This window comes from Moschus berezovskii, chromosome 14, assembly GCF_049115385.1.
Source record: "Moschus berezovskii isolate FMDL1 chromosome 14, NW_MosBer_1.0, whole genome shotgun sequence".
NCBI lineage: Eukaryota > Metazoa > Chordata > Mammalia > Artiodactyla > Moschidae > Moschus > Moschus berezovskii.
This window is the reverse complement of record NC_142473.1, coordinates 81,030,203-81,054,087: the sequence shown is the minus strand read 5'-3', so window position 1 is coordinate 81,054,087 and position 23,885 is coordinate 81,030,203. Positions and strand designations below refer to the sequence as shown.

Sequence of the window (23,885 nt, the reverse complement as noted above, 5' to 3'; positions counted from 1 at the left end):
CACAGTGAAATACTCCAGAAAGCAAGTGCTCAATTTTTAAGGTTTCCATAACCATTTTCTGCTATTGGATATTATAGTTAGAAGGGGAATTGGGGCCATCTAGCTGAATCCCCTTTATTAACAGACAAGGAATACCAAAGGTTAAGTGACTTGCACAGGGCCAGACAGCCAGTCAATGTCTGAACCAGCAGAGGACTCTGCTTCCTCATTCACAAATGAGTTCTCATTCCCTTGCACTTGGCTGTTTGCTGATCGATTCTAATATTTACTGAATTCTCTGGCAGTCTAGTGGTTAGGACTCCATACTTCCACTGAAGCGGGGGTACTGGTTCAATCCTCACTAATCACAACAACAAAAAAAAGCATTCAAATGTTTATTCAACTTTATCAAGGAAAAATTCTTGACTTCTTCATCCTAATGTTAAAATTCCATAACACATAAACAGAACACTAACCTGTAACCACTGCTCTTCTAGACATAGCGCTTAAACAACGCAATAATCTGTTTAGCAGTTTACATGTGTAAAATGGTTAGTATCAAAGTGTATATTCAGTTATAACATCTACTGGAATCTTGCTATTGGTATATATAATTTCCTGTAGTTTCAAAGGTGATAGACCCTTCTCTTAAAGAAGTATCCATCTAGCAAAAAGGTAGACTGATTTAATTGCTATTAATTGCTTAAAATTAATCAATTTTTAATTGCTATTTAGAAAATAATCCTTAAACTGCAGTTTAAGTGTTGATAAAGCAGATGTAGATTTTATGAACTAATTTCATGAGGTTGTGCTTAAAGAGGAAATTGTGGAGAAAAAAGATTAGGGGGGCAAAATCTAACTAAAAACACTTTAGAAAGGGCTTTCTCACCATCATTATATTTTGAACCTGCTCAGAATATAGTGATATTAATTAAAGTTTGTATTTACAGTATGTGTTTTTATTTTCTCAAAGCACCTGTTGAAGATTCTGTTTCTGGCACTGTAGACTCCAGGCCTGATCCAAAAAAGGCCAAGGCTCTAGGAGTTTCCTCTAAAACAAAGGTATGTTAATTCTGCAGCTTAAGTGTAGAGTTGCTTTTAAATTTTTCTTTACACTAAGTCATTCTTTTTTTTTTTTAAGAAATACACTACATATGAAGGGATATTATCTATGAAGTACTTGTACAGCTTTCTGTGGCTCACTTTTAATGATGCTATGAAACAGAGGCATCCTGTTCTCAAGAGCTACTGCAAAGGTTTCTGTCATCTGGGTTGTTGGGGGAGATTTTCAGTAGTAAGCAACTTCCTTCCCATTTGGCTGTTAAGTCATCATACAACAAAGTGTTCTGATTAGACTCAAAGGACCTTTTGTCCCCACAGCAGTGAGATTTGATGGATCACCAGTTCTTTTAGCATGAATGCAGAATTGAACAGTTTAAAGAAATGTTTTCAAATGCTCAGCCTTAAATATCCTCGGGTGTATTTTCATTTAATTAAGTTTTTTAATCACAACAAATTGTCATCAATTTCTGTATCAAGATTCAGAGCTTGTCACTGTATTCAGAGTATTGACTATTTTATATTTACAAAAGGGAAATTGCAGAACTGCAATCAATAGTAAATCTAGAGAAAACTATTTTATTAACCACATGTAACTGATGAAAATGTGTCAGTGGAGGACATGTTTTATCATCCAGTACATTTATTGTTATATATATCCCCATTATAGAAGGGCCATCCTGTGGCCGTTCTTCTAAATATTAATTACTCATTTTCCTTCCCTGTGCTTGGGTCCTTCAATTCAGTGAGTTAATTTAAATGGGTAATTATCTTCCAGACTGTCTAATGAAACTGTTCTTTTCCTGTCCTCCTCCCTCTCCTCATCCCACGTTTAACAAGCGATTATTTTAGTTTTTTGATCACACGTGCTTTAAAGTATTTTTTGACTCTATTCTTAATGCCATTTTTTTTTTCAGACTTCTGCAGTTTACAAAGCAATTTGACATAACTCATCTCTTATTTGTTTTGACTAAATGGCTTCAGTCTTTGAAATAGAAAGAAATGCTGGCCTACTGGAAATAGCAGACTTTTGCTGCATTTACTATAATAATAATTCCAGTAATGAAATTCAAATTTTACCTTAAATAAGTATACTATATGTTCACAGTTTCTTTCCATCTGATACAAAGATTCTAAATCTTGGATTATTTTTAAGAGCCACTTTAGTAACTTAAGTATTTAAAATGTTTCAGCAGTTTTCTCTAGAAGCAGTTTCTCAAAGTGTCTTCAGTTAGAATGATGTGATAGAGATTTTATATGCAGAGAAACAGAAGAGCTTTCTTAACTAAGTGATATTAAATGTGTGACTGCCATTCAGTTCAGTTCAGTCGCTCAGTCGTGTCTGACTCTTTGCGAACCCATGAACCGCAGAACGCCAGGCCTCCCTGTCCATCACCAACTCCCAGAGTCCACCCAAATCCATGTCCATTGAGTCAGTGATGCCATCCAACCATCTCATCCTCTGTCGTCCCCTTCTCCTCCTGCCCTCAATCTTTCCCAGCTTCGGGATCAGTCCTTCCAATGATATTCAGGACTGATCTCCTTTAGGATGGACTGGTTGGATCTCCTTGCAGTCAAAGGGATTCTCAAGAATCTTCTCCAACACCACAGTTCAAAAGCATCAATTCTTCGGCGCTCAGCTTTCCTTATAGTCCAACTTTCACATCCATACATGACTACTGGTAAAACCATAGCTTTATATGTCACTTATCTCTCGAAATTTTTTTTTAAAGAATTGTCCAGTAAACAAAAATAACCTGTGACCCAGACCATTGATACAGTTTTTCCAACCATATCACGTGCCAGCCCAGGCACTAACCAACAGTTACTTAAGCCTGCTATCAGAAACATTTCTAGAAAACCTGTACACAAACATATCAAATGCAAGATTCTATTCATTTGTTTCTTTCATTTGGAATATGATATAGAATGATGTCTGGAAATGGTACCCTTTTAATAGGCAGTAACAGTGACATCCTAAGGAGAAGTAATCTATCTAATCAGTATTCCCTGCACCTTGGTTGTAGACTGCACAAGGAAAGAAAGTTCCAAGCAAAACCAGCTTGAAGGAGGATGAAGATAAATCTGGTCCTATTTTTATTGTTGTTCCAAATGGAAAGGAGCAAAGAATGAAAGATGAGAAAGGACTAAAGGTAAGGAAAGAATTAAAATCTTCAGGAAGTTTTTGCTTGTTTTTGCTTTGTTTTATAATCAAGAATTAAAGTTTCTGTCTGAAATTCATATCATTGTGAAATATCTAATAATTAACTAAATCTTTTGCTTGTGAATTATATCTTGTTTCTCTAAGACTACATTTTGGAAGTATTAAATCCTACAGCATTATTTCCTACCAAAGAAACTACGGAATGGAGCTGTTGCCTTTTTGTCTCCCAGTAGAAAGAAGTAGAAATGTTGGGGGGTTTGGTGGGTTTGTGGGGGTTTTATTTTGTTTAGAATCAAAGACTGGAAAGTAGTCATTGATTTTTATCAATTAACGCGTATGTAATATGCCTCTCCTTTAATCTTTCTTGTTCCTGATACCTTAAAAGATAGGTTTGATAACTATATATGGCTAGTTCAGTCATTTATCTTTTGATGTTTTGGTTTTATTAATCAGTTAAAATTTTTTCAAAATACATAATTTTTTTAAAATTCAAACTACAAAAAAAGTACAGAAAGTATGAGAAGCATGTCTCCCACTCTAGCCTCCCTGAACAGGGAAAATAACCAATTTTTTTATTTCTCTAAAAATAATAATATTACATTCCTATACAGTCATATATGTATAAATATATAGCTCTCCTTGTACACAAGTGGTGGGAACATGCCATACTCTTTGTTCTGAACCTTCTTTGCTCTTTTAATGGTGTTTGAAAAATACTGGCTTGAAGATTGCTTCATATTTGTGCGCACATGTGCTTTCAGTTTATTGGTACATCGTACATGTGTACCTGTCTTTATCCTCAACCCACTATGTTAAACGTTAAAGCTGCTTCTAGTATTTGCTCTTATAAACTATATTGCCATAGGCATCTTTGAATGTCAATTTGTGCATGTATGCAAATATATTTATAGTAACTGCTTAGACTAGTATGTACATTTAAAATTTTTGTACACATTCAAATTTTCCCTTTATTAAAATTATGCCAACAGTATTCACCATGTTATACGATAACAGCATTGATTTTTCTAGTAAAAATTGCTGAAAATTCTATTCCTAAAAGATTTTCAAAATTAAGCTTCCAGAGTATGACAGATTGAAAGTTCACTTTGCATTCATATTAATTACAAATTAATCTTGAAGAATTTTTAAATGTCCTATTAAATTGATTGCTGCAGCTGCTTTAAATAGAATGTCTCTGTGCATTCAGTTGAACCCCTTACAGCCCCTTTCACTGTTCTTTTTTTTTTGGGGGGGGGAATTTTCAGGTATTAAAGTGGAATTTTACTACTCCACGGGATGAATACATTGAACAGCTAAAAACTCAGATGTCTAGCTGTGTGGCTAAATGGTTACAAGATGAGATGTTTCACTCAGACTTTCAGCATCATAACAAGGCCCTTGCTGTCATGGTTGATGTAAGTTTGCAACAAAATCAATAGGCATGAATCTGGGACGTGTGAAAATACTGAGTTCTGTGAAATAGTCAGAAGTTTGCATGACTTAGAAGGAACTAGAACACACCATGTTCTCTGTTCTTAGAGCTTTCTTATTATCTGATTGAATAAATGACTACATGTCTATAATTTGGTGTCTTAAATGGAGGCTTAAAAATCTATCATATTTTTTTTTTGGACTGTAGTAAAATTTAAGAGTTACTTACCTAATAGAAATTAAATTTTTATATAGTCTCATTTGTGGGGGTTTTGTATTGTTTTGTTTCAAGCACTTGGAGAGTGAAAAAGAGGGTGTCATTGGTTGCCTGGATCTTATCTTAAAGTGGGTTACGCTGCGGTTTTTTGACACCAATACAAGCGTCCTCATGAAAACCCTAGAATATTTAAAATTGCTCTTCACCCTGCTAAGTGATGAGGAATATCATCTTACTGAGAACGAAGCATCTTCCTTCATCCCCTATCTCATCCTCAAGGTAATATGCATTGTTCCCACTCTGGAAGATTACAAGTTCCCAGCTACTTCAGTTCCTGTATTTTTATTCCCTCTCCCGTCTTCGGTCTGTTGTATGATGATAACCTTCCACCACTCATTTTCTTCTTTCAAGATGTAGTAACACACAAGGGGGTGCCTTTGCTACTCAGACAGTGCCTCACTTTATTATTATTTTCCTTGTTGACCAGGTTGGAGAACCAAAGGATGTCATTCGTAAAGATGTCCGTGCCATCCTGAACCGGATGTGCCTTGTCTACCCAGCCAGCAAGATGTTCCCTTTCATCATGGAAGGAACCAAATCCAAAAACTCCAAGCAGAGAGCAGGTAAAGCAACTATTGATTGACGCCTATGTCTGCCACAGTGACCTCTCAAAGAAATAGTTTATAGATGAACGAGGGAATTTCTTGGTTCCAGCCTTCTGATTTGGACTGTGAGAGTGATGAGTTGCACACTGGTGGAGCCACAGTATCAGGTGATACAGGCACCACCCAGTACCTCCCTGGTGACAAAATCAAGTGCACAGGGGCCATCTGACTCACAGGCATCCCTTCTGGGAGCACTTGCTATAGCACCATTGTTTCATATATTTTGTCGAAGGCAATAAACAAGGAGAAATTCAAGGGAGAGCCAGAATAAGACTTTAGCCCTTCATGTATGCCAAGGGAAATGTATCCAGTAAAGATAGGTCTTTGCGCCAAATGTGTGTTGAGTGTCCTTAATCTAGCCTTTCTTCCCCATCAGAGTGCCTGGAAGAACTGGGGTGTCTGGTCGAGTCCTATGGCATGAATGTTTGCCAACCAACCCCGGGAAAAGCCTTAAAGGAGATAGCAATTCACATAGGAGACCGTGACAACGCTGTGCGCAATGCTGCGCTCAACACCATCGTCACAGTGTACAATGTGTACGGGGATCAAGTGTTCAAGCTGATTGGAGCCGTGAGTCGCTTTTCTCTGAACATTTTCAGCACGTTGTGAATTGAAAGATCACGTAGGTGACAGATTTCGTCCCACCTCAACTCCTAAGTTTTTACCACTTTTTATTAAAACTCAACCTCTTGATACGTCCTGAAATCCATATAAACCCTTGACGTAGGACACTTAAGGCTGTGTTTTACTGGAAGTTAGATTTTCTTTCTGAGCATTCCCCTCTTACCAATTTGCTTTAGATGAAAACTATTTTTGAATCAAGAAATTTGAGCTAGTCTTGGAATTTAAGTTGTGCCTGGCAATCTCCTTGATAATTTTTACTGCATTTATTTTTTAGTGAACAACTACTTGTGTATAATGGGGATTCTGGTACCTGTCAGATCAAAAGGGTCTTGAGTTGCAGCCGTGAGCCAGACTCTCCAAACATAGAAGGTTCTGTTTTTGACTCCTTACTTCCTCTGAGCCAATCAGTACCGTGACTGGACCTGTTCTTCACTCCAGTTACCTCATAGTAGCACACATATTTACCCTGTGCTTGTACATTTTTATTTACATTTATCCATTTAATCCTCACTATGAAGCCAGCAAAGGAGATAAAGCAGATGGGAATTTTACAGATGACCAAAAGTGAAGCTTCTTGCCTGTAGTCACACCACTAGTTTAATGGTAATACCACAAAAATGAGGAAGTTTTTTTAATTCTTGACCTTTTTATTTGTAGTTATTCATGGGGCCTTTCCTTTTGTATCCTTTCCTTGTTTCATATTTTCTCTTACTAAAGCAAGTCAGGTTTTAGCAACAGTTGATTTTAAAGTATAGGTAGTGTTTGAAAGTGAACATACCCTAACCTAGGAGTTTCTGTTTGCTTCAGCATGAAAATGGAAATTAATTCTTGGGTCTTCCAATTACATGAAGATTATATGAGGTTTTTGGGCTTCCCTCGTAGCTCACTCAGTAAAGAATCTGCCTGCAATGCAGGAAACCCAGGAAGATTCCCCTGGAGAAGGAAATGGCAACGCACTCCAGTATTCTTGCCTGAAGAATTCCATGGATAGAGGAGCCTGGCAGGCTACAGTCCATGGAGTCATAAGAGTTGGACACGACTAAGCGACTAAACCACCATATGAGGTTTTTAATTCTCTGAAATTGTAGTAGAGAGGTGAGCTAATAAATGTGGCTTCTATTAACAGCTTTCTGAAAAAGATATGAGCATGCTTGAGGAGAGGATTAAGCGGTCAGCAAAAAGGCCTTCGGCTGCACCAGTAAAACAGGTGGAAGAGAAACCTCAGCGCACACAGAGCATAAGCTCCAATACGAACATGCTGCGCAAGGGACCAGCTGAGGACATGTCCTCCAAACTCAAGTATGTGGGTTGAGATGCTTGTCGGAAGGTATCTCTGTGGACTTTGCCTGTGTGCTCAGAGCTTATCCTATAACATAATCTTGAGTTCTTGTAGCCATTATCATGCATGACACAGTGTCTGGGTATATGTCTTGTAACCAAACGTTTAATCCTTCAGTCTTCATTGTCTTTGTCTCAAAACCACTTCTAAATAGTCTTGTGCCTTCTTTCACTGCTTTTCCGTGGACAGAATTATGTATCGCACTTATAGGATGTAAGTACTGCCTGCTAATTTCTCATTAGCAGGGCTCTTATATCTTTCTAACTTCTGACTTGGATTCATCCCCTCTGGAGGGCTACTGGTGTGGAGTTTATAACCAGGGTGGAGGGTGTCCAAGTAGTCATGCGTCAAGCCTTCCCTGAAAGTCCACTGGCTAGCAGAAGTGTCGGTTCAGTGTCATGTGGCCAAAGCACTGGTTCACCTTCTTCCTTGTATTATGTTTGGTCATGCACAGGTTCCTATTCTTATAAAGCTGAGTAAAATGCATGCAACCCAGAATTGACTTTGGGACTCAAAAAACTGCCTTCTAAGCAAGACAGCTCTATTTTGGGTCATATCATGAGTATAATTTTAACCAATTTGAATTTGGAAACTGTGAATATCTACTGCTTAGATGTAATGCTGGTCCCAACTCGTCAAGAGTGAATATTCCTAAAAAGAGTTGATTGTTGCTGAAGTATAAAATTTACTGAACACTGCATGGGATGATGCTTGTAATTAGAAAAACATAAACACTGGTTAAATTGGTGGGAAAAAATCCAGGCAGTCTAGATATTTCTTAGGTTTTTGCCCAGAAGTCATGACCTTTGAGTCAATATAAATATTCTTTATTATTTACTGCCACAACTGGAATAGCAATTCAAGGTTGGTTGGCTTTAGTGAACTAGAGAGAATACTTATAACTTGGCAGTACTATAAGTACAAGTTAATCTACTCTCTTAGGATATTCCTGAACCAGCGTTGTTGCCCATTGAAGACACTTGCTTAGAGGCGTGGATTTACATCATTCAGGGGGGCTGAAACCAGAAGTTGAACATCTGTCTTGCGGCTTTGGGGCGGTTGGCAGTGCTACTCATGCCCTTAGGTTCAGAAGTCTCTTTCTTTTAGTTCAGGAGCCTCCTTTTGCTTCCCTTAGCCAAGCCCGAAGCATGAGTGGGCATCCTGAGACAGCCCAGATGGTTCGCCGAGAATTCCAGCTGGACTTAGATGAGATTGAGAATGACAATGGTACAGTGCGGTGTGAAATGCCAGAACTTGTTCAGCACAAACTGGATGACATTTTTGAACCAGTCCTTATTCCTGAGCCCAAGTAAGTTAACCAATTTAAGTATAAGCAGTTCATAATCATTGGAGTGTACATATTAAAAAGAGCTCTCTGTGCAATTAGAACTTTTTAGAATAGATGCAGTTTAGTTCAGTCGCTCAGTCGTGTCCAACTCTTTGTGACCCCATGGACCGCAGCACTCCAGGCCTCCCTGTCCGTCATCAGCTCCCGGAGTTTACTCAAACTCATGCCCATTGAGTCGGTGATGCCATCCAACCATCTCATCCTCTGTCGTCCCCTTCTCCTCCTGCCCTGTCTTTCCCAGCATCAGGGTCTTTTCAAATGAGTCAGTTCTTCACATCAGGTGGCCAAGGTATTGGAGTTTCAGCTTCAACATCAGTCCTTCCAATGAATATTCAGGACTGATTTCCTTTAGAATAGATTATTTTCTGGCTAATAGTGGTTCCTTATTGAAACATGCATCTAGTGGGAAATTGCATAATTCCAACTCAATAGGATACCTTGTAATAACTGAATGTTTTCCTTTGCTCCACTCTCTAGGATCCGGGCTGTTTCTCCGCACTTTGATGATATGCACAGTAATACAGCATCCACAATTAATTTTATTATCTCCCAAGTAGCCAGTGGTGACATCAACACAAGCATCCAAGCTCTGACACAGGTAATAATGGTTTACCCATGACGGTAACTCCATGGATGGCTGTGGAGGCAGTAGTAGTGGTGGCTGCACAGTGAGTACAGTATAGGGGAGGCGGGCAGTGTGCAGTCCCACCTTGATGAAAAGCGCGCACGGGCCCACTCTCAGACATCACTGGCTGCATAGAGCAAGTGGACAGAGCTTGCTCTCTAGGGGCGAGATCTAATAGAGCCTTGCTTTCCACAACTGCATTCTTTCACCTGAGGTAGGAACATAGCAATGGGTAGGAACCAGCTTTCATGGAGCTTTCTTAGAATTTAGTGTACAGTGACAAACACAAAATATCAATAGTAACTACTGTGCAAACCAAACTCAAATGGGGCAATGGGAGAGAGGGAACTAAGTGCAAGCTACTTAGATGGGTAGTTGGGCTTCACGCAGAGGACAGCTAGTACAGAAGCTCTAGAGGAGGAATGGCCTTGGTGGTCACAGAAACAGTACAGACCAGTGTGCCTGGAGCACAGGTGGCAAGAGGGAGAACGTACAGAATGGAAGTCGCAGGGTGGACAGAGGCCAGACTGCAGAGAGCTGTGAGAGCCCTGGGGTGAGCTGTTTGGATTCTCAGTGTGACCGGAAGTCATTAGAGACTTTTGAGCAAAGAGAAACTCCATGTGTTTTAAAAATCGTTCTCTTCTTCCTCTGCTTCCCTTTCCTAACGATCCAGTCATGAAGCCAGGAGGAGGGTAACGCAAGGAAGGCACCTACCTTGTAGCATGGGGTGGGAGTGGAGAGCCACAGTGGCCCAGTGTGAGGGTCTCCAAGCCCTGATGCTGTGAGGAGGCTGTCATCCTGGAGGGATGATGCAGAGCCAAAGCCGGAAGAAGACGACGTCCATGGAGGGGCTGACATGGCGTGGTGTAGGGTGCCCCAGGCAGGGTGGAGAGGGTATTCATGTGTGGTGGAGGGGAGCAGGGCAGCACGTGGGCCGCTCACAATGGGGACTCAGAGCCCAAACAGTAGAGGTTGGCCTGGGGAGGGACTTGTGGCAAAGACGGGAGATTGGTTACATATGAAGGGGTTGGTCAAATAAATATAATAAGGAAAATGGGGGCCAGAGAAGGGTGATAAAATATGGAAGCCCAAGGAAAGAAAATGAACTCTGCTATTGGACTGGAATTAGATGCATCAGTATGAATTCATGGTTTTTGATATACAGATATAGAAATAAATGTCAATGTAAATGTATGTGCCTATGTATATATGTGGTATATAATAAATGTATGTTACAGATAATATGCATATATAGGTATATAATATCTATCCAGAATACTTAAGAACTCCTATAACTCATTGACAAAAAAACAAAACCCAGTTCAAAAACTGGCAAAGGACATGAACAGACATTTCTCTAAAGATGATATACAAATGGCAAATAAGCAAGTAAAAAGATGCTCACCATCATTAATCATTAGGGAACTATAGATCAAAACCACAATGAGTTATCACTTCACAGCCATTAGAATTTTTGTTTTAATGGAAAATAGCACATGTTTGTCACAATATGGAGAAACTGGAACCTGAGTGTATTGCTGGTGGAAACATAAAGTACTATAACCATTGTGGAAACAGTTGAGTGGTTTCTCAAAAAGTTAAGTTTAGAATTATAAGAAGATCCTCAGATCCCCTCCTAGAAAGCAGAGATTCAAACAAATACTTATGCTCCAAAGTTCACAGCATTATTATTGACAATAGCCAGAAGGTGGAAACAGTTCAAGTGTCCATCAACAGATGAATGAATTAAAAAATTGGGTATGTATATATATTTATATACACACACACAGTGGAATATTAAGTCATAAAGAAGAACAAAATTCTGACACATGCTTCAACATGGATGAACCTTGAAAGCATTATGCTAAATAAAAGTAATCAGGCACAAAGGGACAACTATTGTGTGATTCCACTTACATGAGGTACCTAGAATAGCCAAATAAAGAAACTAGAGTAGAGTTTACTAGGGGTTGGGCAGGTGGATGGATAGAGAGTTATTATTTTAATGGGAACAGATTCTGTCTGGAATAATGACAAAGTTCTGGAAATAGTAATGATGGTTATACAACATTGTGAATAAATGTCATTGAATTCTACACTTAAAAATGGTTAAAATGGTAAGCTTTATGTTATATATATTTTACCATAATAAAAAAATAAAACCCTGAGCAATAAAATCCTAAGTACCTAGGAATGATCAAGCAGCATACATATAAGACCTTTATAGAGAAAATTTTTAAGTTTTGTTGAATGACATCATTTTGTTACATTCCCAAATAAACAGAAATATACTGTGTTCTCAAGATTCAATATTATAAAGATGCCAGCTTCTCCTCAAGTTATATCTGTAAATTCAATGCATTCCAATCAAAATCTTAACAGGTTTTTTTTTTCTGAAGTTGAGAAGCTGATTCTAAAATTTATATGGGAAATCAAAGGACCTAAAAATGGTAAAGACAGTTTTAAGACAATGTTTTAAAATGAAAACACAGTAGAAAGGACGTACTCCACTGGTATTAGTAGTGATGACAGAGCCTCTGTAATTACTGGCCCAAGGAAAAGCAGACAGACCATCAGGATGGAACAGAGAGCCCAGAAACAGACTCACATCTAAAGGAAACTTAAAGCACAGGAGTCATTAACATCTCTTAATAAATGCAAAATGTGGAAGATATACTGACCAGATTCTTTGCTGATAACCCAACAAAATTTCAATTAATAATATTAATATCACAAAAGATACTGGTTATTTGAAAAGTATGAAACACCCTAAATCAACATTTTGATTCCACTTGTTTGACTTAGTATGAATAGAATGCTAGATTTCTTATTTATATTCACTCAAAATTGTTCCATATATTTTGGCATCTAATATATCGATAAAAAACTAGAAAGTTTGTTATCTTAGTGACTTAAAAAAATTTTTGAGGCTTGAAACTTCTAATCCAATTCTGAGAATATAAAGAAATACTATGTTGTAAAAAAACCAAAAACATGTAATACAGTGTGATCAAAGCACGACTGTTCAGATCCCACAGAATTTTATGCTAGTGTCCATTATTTGTTTTCATACCTCATTCACAACTCCGCATTGGATTCAGTTGCATTGAGCAGCGTCAGCTGCATGTAACAGGTTCTGGTAAATTCTCTTACCATTTTTATTCTTTTACAAATATCTAATTTTCCTTGTTATGGCTTGTTAGGTATACCCATCATTTAAAAGTGAACATTTAATTTCCAAATACATGGGTTTTTTTAAGTGTCTTTAATATTAATTTCTCATTTAAACACTTTTTTCTCTGCAGTCACGCCTCTGTTTTTTCAGTTTTCTAACTTTATTGAGACTCTCAATGGCTAAGTCAAATGGTAAATGTCACACTGCACTTGAAAATATGTCGGCTATTAATATCTTTTGATATTGATTTCTAACGTAATTCCACAGTGATAAGAGAACAGACGATGATTTCAACAGCTTTAGACCTTGAAACTTTCACCTTATTTTATGTCCCTGGATATGTTCTAGTGTCTCCTAGTTTATTGTCTATGGGAACTTTAAATTGAATGTCTATCCTACTGTTGTATGAAAATTGTATGAATCTTAATTATATTTATTGGTTCATAGTGTTTTTCAGGTCTGCTATATCCTTCTGCTTTTTCTGTATATTTGTTCTACTAACTTTTGAGAGTTTGATATTGAATTTCCAACTAAAAATCTTAATTTATCTACTTAAAAAAATAATTGTAATATTTAGGGCACTATATGTAACTTTGTTCTTTATTTTCCAAGTCTTCTGTAAATGTGTTATCATACGTTCATAGTTTAAAAAATAAAAAAGAGAAAAAAAAAATTGAAACTCTTAACAGTGAAGGAAACAATTTCCCTCTACAACTATACTGAAGCTACTGAACTCAGAAAAATATATTGCCTGAAGTGCATTTATTATTGAAGGAAAGTTAAAATAAAGTAACTTAATACTTGGAAATTAAAAAAATAAAAAATTTGAGAGTAGGTAATATGGCTAAAATACATGAAATTCTAAAAGCCGGTTCTTGTTAAAAAAAAAAAAAAGATTTGAAATTAAAAATCCCTTACTAGCTTGATTGGAGAGCAAAAATATTAAGTACTGGGGTGAAAAAGGACCTAACCATAGATGTGGAAGAGACTCTTCTAAAAAATAAGATAACACTACATGTAACCCTGAAGCAACTCTGTGGAAACTTGTTTCAACTGATCCCCCTCCCAAATTTTTTGAAATAACCAAGGAATTTGGGGAAACCATTGAAAAACAAGGAAACCCAGAACCTAAAATGAAAAGACAAATTTGATCATATAAAAATTTTAAGATTTTAATTTGGAGAAATTTACTGTATACTGTCAATAAACAAGTGTTATATTGTGGGATATATTTGCATATGACCAATAAAGGACCAGTAACTACAGTAAACAGAACTCTTGCTAACCCTTGAGAAAAAGAGAACCTAAAAAATAATAAATCAAGGATAAAAATAGGCAAGTCACAGAAGATCTCCAAATGGCCAGTAAACACGTGAAAAGATGTCCAGCACCTCCCCACCACAGAAATGCACATTAAGATAGTAAGACCATCACATTTAAACCTTCAGAGTGACAACAGGTAAAATGAGTAATAATGCTTCCAACTGATGGTGCTGAAAAAACAGCACTCTTACGCATTACACGTAGAAATGTGAATTACGTTTTAGTGCGTTTTTAAAGAAAACAACATAGTATCCTTCAACCTAAAAAGTTAAACTCTTGGCACAAAGAGTTGTTTTTCTTTTTTTTTTAGAAATTAAAAGACAAGTACCTTGGGATATATATACACACAAAGATGTTTGTTGTAAAATTATAGTGGACAAGATATCCAAACTAGTTGATCAGTCAGGGAATGATTAGGTTTTGGCGTGTCTATATGAGGACTATTATACAGCCTTTAAGAGTAGAATTGTTTCTGTTGACTTTAAAGATTTTCATAATTTTCTGTTAGGAAAGATAGATGCAGAAAACTGTATATACTATAAATATTCTTATGGAATAAACAGTGCCCTAAACCTTGACCCTATGTATGTGTGCATGTATGGTTATATGTGATTCTGTGAACATGAAAGTTCTGTGTTATACATGTTCTGTGAACATCAGGCTGTTGATGTTAATTACCTTGGAAAAAGAGTAAGCCCCCCCCGAGATATATATATATATATATATATATATATATATATTTTGTCCATGTTGAAACTGTGTTATTAAACTGTTCCAATTATATAAAATTGTATGTGCTTATGGGTATACGTGCATAAAGAAATTAAAGTAGGACCACCAGCTTCTCAACACAAGATGGCATCATTCACGTTGCACTTTGGATGGTGCCCCCTGGAGTTGCGCAGTGTAGCATCCTTGCAGGAAAGAGTGGTCATGAATATTGTGATTGTCAGTAATTGTCTCAGGCTGTAATTTATATAATCATAAAAATAAGATCTTTTTACAGTAGTGAATAGGAAGTATGTGTTTTTCCCATAGTAACATTTTACTATTAGTAACAACCAGTCTACTGGACCAGGATGTGGAAAACTTGAGTACTGAATTTGAACTAAGTAGCCTGATTTTGGAGAAGGCAATGGCAACCCACTCCAGTACTCTTTCCTGGAGAATCCCATGGATGGAGGAGCCTGGTAGGCTGCAGTCCATGGGGTCGCTATGAGTCGGACAGGACTGAGCAACTTCACTTTCACTTTTCACTTTCATGCATTGGAGAAGGAAATGGCAAGCCACTCCAGTGTTCTTGCCTGGAGAATCCCAGGGACGGGGGAGCCTGGTGGGCTGCCGTCTATGGGGTCGCACAGAGTCGGACACGACTGAAGTGACTTAGCAGCAGCAGCAGCCTGATTTTACTGAGCTTCATTTTCTCATCTGGTAAATGAAGATCTTACATCCAGCCCTGTCTGTTTCTACCTCTCGGAGCTATTGGAATAATCAAATGACATAATGGGTATAAAAACACTCTCTCTAATAAATTAGCAGTTAAACACAAGGATTACTATCCGCTAAAGTAGATGGCAAGCCTCTTAGAATAGGAGTTGCAGTTAACTCACACCATAGTATCTTGCTCTATAAATATTTATTGAATGAGTCCCTAAGGACTAGTTATTTGCATGTTAAGTAATTGAGTTTTTTTAAACTAAGATATTAGAAGTGCTTTGCTAATAAATGTTACAGAGACTCGTAGTGTCTTCCTGCTACCCAGAAGTATGAAGCTTGGAAAATACATCTTGGACTTTTGTTACCAGATCGATGAGGTCCTGAGACAGGAAGACAAGGCCGAAGCCATGTCTGGCCATATCGACCAGTTCCTCATCGCTACGTTCATGCAGCTGAGGCTCATCTACAACACGCATATGGCAGACGAGAAACTGGAGAAGGATGAGATCATCAAATTGTATAGCTGTATCATTGGCAACATGATTTCGGTAAGGCTACCTCTGCAGATCCTGAGTTTCCCGTCAGTCTCTCATCCCACCCAGGTTCTCAAGCCTGAGTCGGTTCTGATGTTCCAGTGAAACATGGGAAACATATGTCATTTGTGGGATTTTTCCATGTAAGCTATTGACTACTTCCACTCGACGCTGGACAACATTCCAGCTCACCGTATTGTGAGGAGACTTACAAACTGCCTGGAATTCTGCTTTCTGCCAGTTTCTTCATCAGTCATGGTTGGGCCTTAGCTGGCTTTTCACAGAAACTGATTGTCAGTAATGACTGTCTCAGGGTGTAATTTACATAATCATAAAAATAAGATCTTTTTCCAGGAGTGAATAGGAAGTATGTGTTCACATTAAAAATACTTTTCATAACAGGAAGGAAGCACGTCAGTTAATTTTCGCTATTACTGGAGGTTTGGGAGAGTAGTGATCTTTGTTTTTTTCCTAGTACTCTCAATTTTTATAAGTACAGTATAATCGTTGATTAGACTATGCCACCCATGTTTCTCTTCCTCACTGTGTATGTTGAGTTTCACGCCTCTCTAACAGAATTCTCATTGGATAGTTGTTTCAGATAGAAAGCCTCGCCCGGGAGGCCTCCACTGGAGTTTTGAAAGACCTGATGCATGGCCTCATCACCTTAATGCTGGATTCTCGAATCGAGGATCTGGAGGAAGGGCAGCAGGTGGTCCGCTCCGTGAACCTCTTGGTGGTGAAAGTTCTGGAGAAGTCAGACCAGACCAACATCCTGAGGTATATTTGTACTATGAGCATTAATTAAAGTCTGCAACAGCCTCTCTTTTGTCTACGCATAGAAACCAGAAGGTACTAGATCGGTTGTAAGTTTAGGTTTGTCTGATAAATTATTACTCTTCTTCAAGAACCAAAGTTATTCCAACCTCAGACAGCAGATACAGTAACAGCTCAATAAGCCAGCCAATGTTATGAGTTTTCTAGAACAGGACCATGGAATTTGTCTTTGGTATATATTTTATTTCATGTCCATTCCTTTCTTAACTACCAGTGACAATGAGAAATAGCTACAAGCTTTACCATTTACCAAGTGGTAACTTACAAAACTTCGATGATGTTTATTTTCTTAATGACTGAGTAATCAAGGACAGTTGCTGATGCATGAGCTCTTCATTTCTCAGATGGATAGAGACCGCTTACACTTGGCCTTTCGATTACTGGTTTTAATTGGAATGCAGGCTTGAAACTTATTAATGCTATTGTGTTGGGTTTGTTTTCTAGTGCCCTTCTTGTTTTGCTCCAAGACAGCCTCCTAGCAACAGCCAGTTCTCCCAAATTCTCAGAGCTTGTTATGAAGGTGAAGTTGACATAATTTGATCTCTTTTCTTTTAAAGTATAGGGAAAGAGGATTGAAAGTAAGTCAGCCAGGCACACCTGAATAATATAGTTGTTCTCCATTTTTCCTTTCCTTCTCTACCCCCAGTTCAGGCCTAAAAATATTCCTGGTCTCAGACAGTGAAAAGATAGAACTATTTTGTGAATATCTCCAGTTTTCCTAGAATCTAAAGGCAAGAAGTTTGATGAGACAAATTTCATTTCTCATGGGGGGAACAATGTGTATAGATTTATAATGTTTTGGTCTCTTTTTGAAAAACTGTAGCATTGTAATACCATTACTGCACTGTCATAGTGTAAAATGTGTTTGTTTCCTCAGAGTAGACTTGATTGGGTCATATGAACTACTCTCAGGAGCCAAAGAAACCCAGTACAGAATTTCCACATATCCTTATCATTTAAAGTCCCCTCTCTAGGGTGTGGGAAAGGAAGGAAGATGGTCAGGTAGACAGCTTGTCACACTTTTACCAGTGACATGGTTGAAATGAGTAATATTGTTCATGCTAGCAGCTGAGCTTGACAGTTCATGAGGTGCCACTTTCATATCCCTGACCATCCTTTAGACGTGATCCCAGAGCTCAGGGAAAACGAATGGTGACAGAGATTATCCTCATTTTTCAGTGACTCCGTCTGACTTCTGTTTCCTTTTTAAATAGTGTCTCTGGAGGATGGTTCGACTGCTGCCTGATACCATCAACAGCATTAATCTGGACAGAATTCTTCTGGATATACACATTTTCATGAAGGTCTTCCCCAAAGAAAAACTCAAGCAATGCAAAAGTGAATTTCCCATAAGGACCCTAAAAACGCTGCTGCACACTCTATGCAAACTAAAAGGGCCCAAGGTGAGTGAGAACAGCAACCATTCCCGTGGTAGCTTGAGAGAACGTCACAGATGTGGCACCGCTGCCATTCAACATACACGTTTCTCCCTCAGATCCTGGACCACCTGACTATGATCGACAACAAGAATGAGTCAGAGTTGGAGGCCCACCTCTGCCGGATGATGAAGCACAGTATGGACCAGACCGGGAGCAAGTCTGATAAGGAAACAGAGAAAGGAGCATCTCGAATGGTGAGTGTCCTGACTTGAAAGACTGAGAGAAGTGACCTTGCCAAAGGGATAAGCCACTGCAACCTGTCTTTCTTAGGGCCTAAGGTGAAGGCTCAGGGATTAGTCCGGTCACCTTGAAGTTTTCAAATATAAACTCTCACCTTGTGCTTTTTGTCCCTAAGAAAAGTTTCTGTGTCCTTGCCTAAGGCATCGATCGGTCCCTAGATAAATTTAGGGAGGGACTTTCCTCCCTAAGTTTAGTTGTTACTGTTTCTTCTGCAGCTCTGCTTCTGTTATCTGCAGGAACGTACAAGGAAGGGCTCCTAACTAATAACTCAGATCACGCGAAGAGCTGACTCCCTGGAAAAGACTCTGATGCTGGGAAAGACTAGGGGCGGGAGGAGAAGGGGATGACAGTGAGATGGCTGGATGGCATCACTGACTCGGTGGACATGAGTTTGAGTGAACTCCGGGAGTTGATGATGCACAGGGAGGCCTGGCGTGCTGTGATTCATGGGGTCGCGGAGAGTCGGACACGATTGAGCGACTGAACTGAACTGAACCAATGGTTCCTTCCTTGTGTCTTTAGGATGAAAAATCATCAAAGGCCAAAGTGAACGATTTCTTAGCTGAGATTTTTAAGAAGATTGGCTCTAAAGAGAACACTAAAGAGGTGAGAGGGAAAAGGTTGACCCAAATGGGGATCTGCTGTATGGAAAAGAGTCGCTAACATCTGTCTCCACCTCCTTTTCCATGTTAACCAGGGCCTAGCAGAGTTATATGAGTACAAGAAGAAATATTCGGATGCTGACATTGAACCATTTCTGAAAAACTCCTCACAGTTCTTCCAGAGCTATGTTGAGAGAGGCCTTCGGGTGATTGAGATGGAGAGGGAGGGCAAAGGCCGTCTTCCCACCTCAGCAGGTATGGCTCCCAGCTGGCGCCTCCAGGATAGGCTCAGGATAGCCAGGGTGCCGCTGGGTCTGCGTTTCTGTCCTCGCCTCTCAGGCTTAGCGGCCGCAATGAGGCAGTGTGGTCAGCTCTCGCCTCACCGTGATGCGTGTCGGTCTGGCATCAGCCACTCGCTCCGTCCTTGGAAACAGCCTCTCCGCTGGGCCTGGGCCTCCACGCATTCTCGGTCCGCTCCTTTCTCCCTGCTGCCCCCCAGGGCTCTGCGGCCAATTCTTCCTCTCCGAGCTCTTAATGTTGGTGTCGCCCTGGGTTCTTCCTCTCACCCTCGTAACTAACCCATCCTCTCTCATCACTTTAAATACACTTTCTATGCCAGCAAAGCCCAGTTTTCTCTCTTGTCCAGCTCAGACCTCCTCCCTGCTCCCAGCTGAGAGATCATGCCTGACATCAAACACCAAGTTCCTAGTAGTCCCCAGAACCTGCTCCAGTTGTGTTCTTCTCCATCTCACTGGATGGGCAACTGTGTGCTTCTGGTTTGCTCGGCCCCCTACGTTTGAGTTTTCTCTTCCCCTCTGTCAGGGAGTCCCTTTGAGGAACTCGTCACGTGGTCCAGCGGTTACGACTCCGTACTTGCAGTGCAGGGGGCGCAGATTCAGTCCCTGGTTGGAGAACTAAGATCCCACTTGGCACGTGGTGCGGCCAGAAAAAAAGAGAAGTCTTTCTGACTTGACTTGCCAGACATACAGAGAATCCACCCACACTTCTGACCTCTACTGCTACTGCCTGCTTCTCTTATGGGGATTAGGGCACTCTGTCCCATCTCCCTACAGTCACTCCCACACTCAGCATCAAAGCTGCTCCTCAAACGCTTTCCAAAGGCTCTCCCTTTCATTCAGTGGAGCAGAAAGCCTTACACGAAAGATGTGGCATGATGTGGCCTCCTGATCCCTCTGGAACTGTCTCCCTCCTGCTCCCCTCTCTGACTTCTGTTCCACTGCAGCTTCGCCAGCCGCCTCGCTGTCCCTGGGATGCAGCAGGCACACAGCTTCTAAGGCCTCCGCACCAGCCGTCTCTCGCTTAGACTGCACTTCTCCACGGCAGTCTTGTTTCCTCCTTCCCATCTGTGTCGCCCGGCAAGGCCTGATTTACTGCTTGCAACCTGCCCCTCACTCCCCCTAGTACTTTGCCTCCCGTGACACACAGCCATACAGCATGACGTTCATTAGATTGACTGTTTGATGTCTGTTTCTGCTAAAATTTAAAATTCACAAGGGTAGAGATTTTTATCTGTTTTGTTGCCTGGCACATAGTAGGCACTCAGTAGGTATTTTGTTGACTATATATGAGTGAGTGAGTGCCTGTCCTGATGTTAAGCTGGAATATTACTGTCCACACAGTGAAAAAGCCTGTATTAGAAAATTATTGTTCAAGGATCTAGAAACAAAAGGAAGATTTCGGAGGTATCAGTGGCAAAAAATAGCCCGGAACCTTAAACCAAAACAAGGCCCAACTGCTGCAGTCCCCTCCCCAGCAGAGCCCCCACAGTGGTCCTGTATTTAGTTCTCTGCAAGTGCGGTGAGGCTCACCTAGTCTTAGCCCTAAACTCTGCACTTGTGAAACTGTCCCTCTGCGCGTCTCAGGTTCTGGTCAGCCTCTCTCTCATCACGTACCTTTCTAGGTGGCAGTGTCACTTGCCTTCTCTTAAGGTGTTCTTGTTGTTTTTTTGTTGTTGTTACTGGGTTTTTTTGGTTTGCTTTTATTTTCCCCATAGTTGGTCTTGTCTTTAACCCCGTAAGTTATGCCTCTCCACGACCCAGAGTCCCTTCTGGAAGCGCAGTGAGCAGTGTCAGGGGCCGCATGCGGGGGTCCCTGGTTGAGGTCATCGGGACAGGGCCTGCGTCTCTCATGTCCAGAGGCCTTTCTGGGAAAGCGCGACATTTGCAGCGCAGACATGTGACCCCATGTAACTGAATGCCTGAAAGTGCTCAGGCTTCCCGCATTGCTGCGTTATTCTTCACTTTTCACCCTCAGAGTATTCTCATCTGTACATGTGAGGATCCCTTTCTCTCAGGAGTAGCTTGTTTTACTTTGTTCTGTTTACCATAGAGGGTTTTCTTCCTAGTACTCTTGGATTATGTGATGCCTTTTCATTGATATCAAATTGGATATTTTAAATGCTTGCATTTTGTGGTGGTTCTGCTCAGAAATTTAGAACTGTGATAGATTTTGTTTTGGTTTGATTTGGCTCTGGTTTTCCCCTCTCCTCCCAGAATATTGATCTCAGTGCTCCAGCTCCTACTCCTCCTCTTTGGACACCTCAGTTTCCTCCTCTTCCTCCTGAGCTCCTTGCTGTCCTCCCTGGTTGGAATAATAGCTTTACCCTGTGTATCACCTAGTCGAAATCAAGTCTGATTCTTGAAAGTATTTAAAATCCTTTATGTTCTTTACTTGCGCACTTAGCATTCACTCAGAAGCAACTCAGGCTCTTTGGATTGCCCAGTTCAGCCAGGGGTGACAAGGATAAACCCCTGCAGAGCTCAGGAGGCAGAAGGATGGCCCAGCTCAACACTCAGTGCCCTTCTGGGGCTTCCCTGGTGGTCCAGTGGTTAAGACTCCTTACTTCCATTGCAGGGAGTATGGGTTCAACCCCTGTTCAGGGAACTAGATCCCACATGCCACAGGATGAGGCCAAAAAAAAATTCAGTGCCTTTCTCTTACCAGTTTTGGGCATTCTCATTAAGTATTTCTTACATATTTCAGAGCACCTTTATCACCAACTCCAGGGAGTCATCCGGGAGAGCGGTGATAGTCAAGGCCCGATTGTCCCCTTCACTGGGAGATTGCACAGGGGCAGTCGGGGCAGGGGGCATGTATCTGAACACCCCTCCGTTTCCCCTTAGGCATCTCCCCTCAGCTGGAGGTCACGTGTGTGCCCACCGCCACAAGCACAGTGTCCTCCTTAGGTAACACAAACGGAGAAGAGGTGGGACCATCCGTCTACCTGGAGAGGCTGAAGATCCTCCGACAGCGATGCGGCCTGGACAATACAAAGGTACTGCTCGTCTCCTTCTGTGGGCGGGGAGGGTGATGGCCAGCAGGCCAGGCCAGCCTGGCCAGAGAGGCCGCGACCCAGCCGCTGAGTGTATTGCTCCAGAGCCGCCTCCTGACCTGCTTGACAGCACGTCTCCTTCTCTCGACAGCAGGATGAGCGACCTCCGCTGACCTCTTTGCTCTCCAAGCCAGCAGTTCCCACCGTGGCCTCCTCCACAGACATGCTGCACAGCAAACTCTCCCAGCTCCGCGAGTCGCGGGAGCAGCAGCAGCACTCAGACCTGGACTCCAGCCAGAGCCACTCCTCAGGGCCCGTGACCTCCTCCTCCTCCACAGCCAACATCGACGACTTGAAAAAAAGACTGGAGAGAATAAAGAGCAGTCGCAAGTGAAGCCGCCCCACTCCCCTGGCGCCTGGCAGCTTTAGTTGACTAAACTAGGAGTCCTCATAGTTACGGCGGCCTCGGCAGGCCTAGTGTGCGCAGACTGGTTGTGTGTATCATGCTGTGACCTGGGGGAGGAGTCGTTGTGGCACAAGTCTCTTGCACATCGTCCGCTTCCCTCTGCCAGCATCCTGCCTCTCTAGAAGACTGTCCGTGTCTTAGTTTAGTGTACAGACCTGTAAAGAGCGGGCCTCCTCTCAGCTCAGACTAGTTTCCATATCCTTTTTCTTTTTAATTGCTCATTTGTAAAGTTGTCCTAATCTTTCCTAGCTTTTAACTATTAGAAACTCTTGACTAGTTTTCCTTTGAGTTTGTGAGCTCTTCTCCTTGTAGCCCTGAAGGGTCACTGTATTCTGTATGAATGCATGGCATGATACAACTAATTTAAGAGTCTTTTATAAATAAAGTTTGCATTAACTATAACTGTGTTCCAGGATGCTCCGTTTCAGGGAGTGTTGGGCAGCTGTCCATTGCCTGTTCTTGAGACCTGCTGGGTGCTCAGCCAGTTAGAGAAAGGGTCATCATCGCTTCTTACGGAGCTCTACGTTTTCTTGCCCCACAGGCTTGATGCTGTCTTTCACTCCTTTGGAATAAGAGGAACTCAACTGTCCTGTTTTCCACATGCAGCTCCTAGGGGAGCAAAGAAATCTTTCTTCCTTGTTGTGAGATTTTTGGTCATGACTTCCATCCTGTCATCACCATGGTTCCAAGGAGCTCTTAGGTCTCCTACCACCTCGCTGCCCGGGTGCACGGGACCTTGTGCCCAGGGATTAGCTGGGCCACAGTGGCTGTCACAGCACAACCTGACTTGGAGTCACCTTACTAAAGGAATAGGGAGAGCACAGGGGCTTCCTGCCTGGTTAGCGGAGTCTCTGAACACTCTGTCTCAGCAAAGACTAGAAATAGGGCCTCCCTGGTGGTCCAGTGGCTAAGACTCCACAGTTCCAAGGTGTCCAGGTTCTATCCCTGGTCAGGGAACTAGATCCCACATGCCGCAACTAAAACTACCACTAGCCACAACTAAGATCTGACTGATACAGTCAAATAAATCATGTTTAAAAAAAAAAAAAACGGAGGGTTCACCTCTGTAGCACATTCCGCAAGGCCCCCT

At 41.0% G+C, this 23,885-nt stretch overlaps 1 protein-coding gene and 1 non-coding gene across 7 annotated transcripts in view; both read left to right on the top strand.

Moving 5' to 3' along the window:
- Positions 1–23,209, top strand: part of CKAP5 (cytoskeleton associated protein 5) — a 97,538-nt gene extending 74,329 nt beyond the window's left edge. For 3 of the 6 annotated variants that reach the window (XM_055423976.2, XM_055423978.2, XM_055423979.2), the window contains exons 27-44: positions 953–1,041; positions 3,066–3,191; positions 4,468–4,617; positions 4,926–5,129; positions 5,338–5,473; positions 5,892–6,085; positions 7,266–7,438; positions 8,614–8,787; positions 9,304–9,424; positions 15,755–15,934; positions 16,512–16,699; positions 17,201–17,276; positions 17,971–18,159; positions 18,252–18,389; positions 18,958–19,041; positions 19,133–19,292; positions 22,181–22,332; positions 22,481–23,206. In XM_055423976.2, coding sequence (XP_055279951.1) covers positions 953–1,041; positions 3,066–3,191; positions 4,468–4,617; positions 4,926–5,129; positions 5,338–5,473; positions 5,892–6,085; positions 7,266–7,438; positions 8,614–8,787; positions 9,304–9,424; positions 15,755–15,934; positions 16,512–16,699; positions 17,201–17,276; positions 17,971–18,159; positions 18,252–18,389; positions 18,958–19,041; positions 19,133–19,292; positions 22,181–22,332; positions 22,481–22,723 — 2,777 coding nt within the window. In that variant the 3' untranslated portion in view covers positions 22,724–23,206. Of the gene's footprint in view, positions 1–952; positions 1,042–3,065; positions 3,192–4,467; positions 4,618–4,925; positions 5,130–5,337; positions 5,474–5,891; positions 6,086–7,265; positions 7,439–8,613; positions 8,788–9,303; positions 9,425–15,754; positions 15,935–16,511; positions 16,700–17,200; positions 17,277–17,970; positions 18,160–18,251; positions 18,390–18,957; positions 19,042–19,132; positions 19,293–22,180; positions 22,333–22,480 lie in introns of all 6 variants that reach the window. The other 3 variants (XM_055423982.2, XM_055423981.2, XM_055423980.2) reach the window with 3 other exon arrangements.
- Positions 5,580–5,690, top strand: LOC129554935 (small nucleolar RNA SNORD67). Its single transcript, XR_008685665.1, has one exon. It is a non-coding gene; the product is annotated as a small nucleolar RNA SNORD67 (small nucleolar RNA).
- Positions 23,210–23,885: the final 676 nt, after the last annotated feature.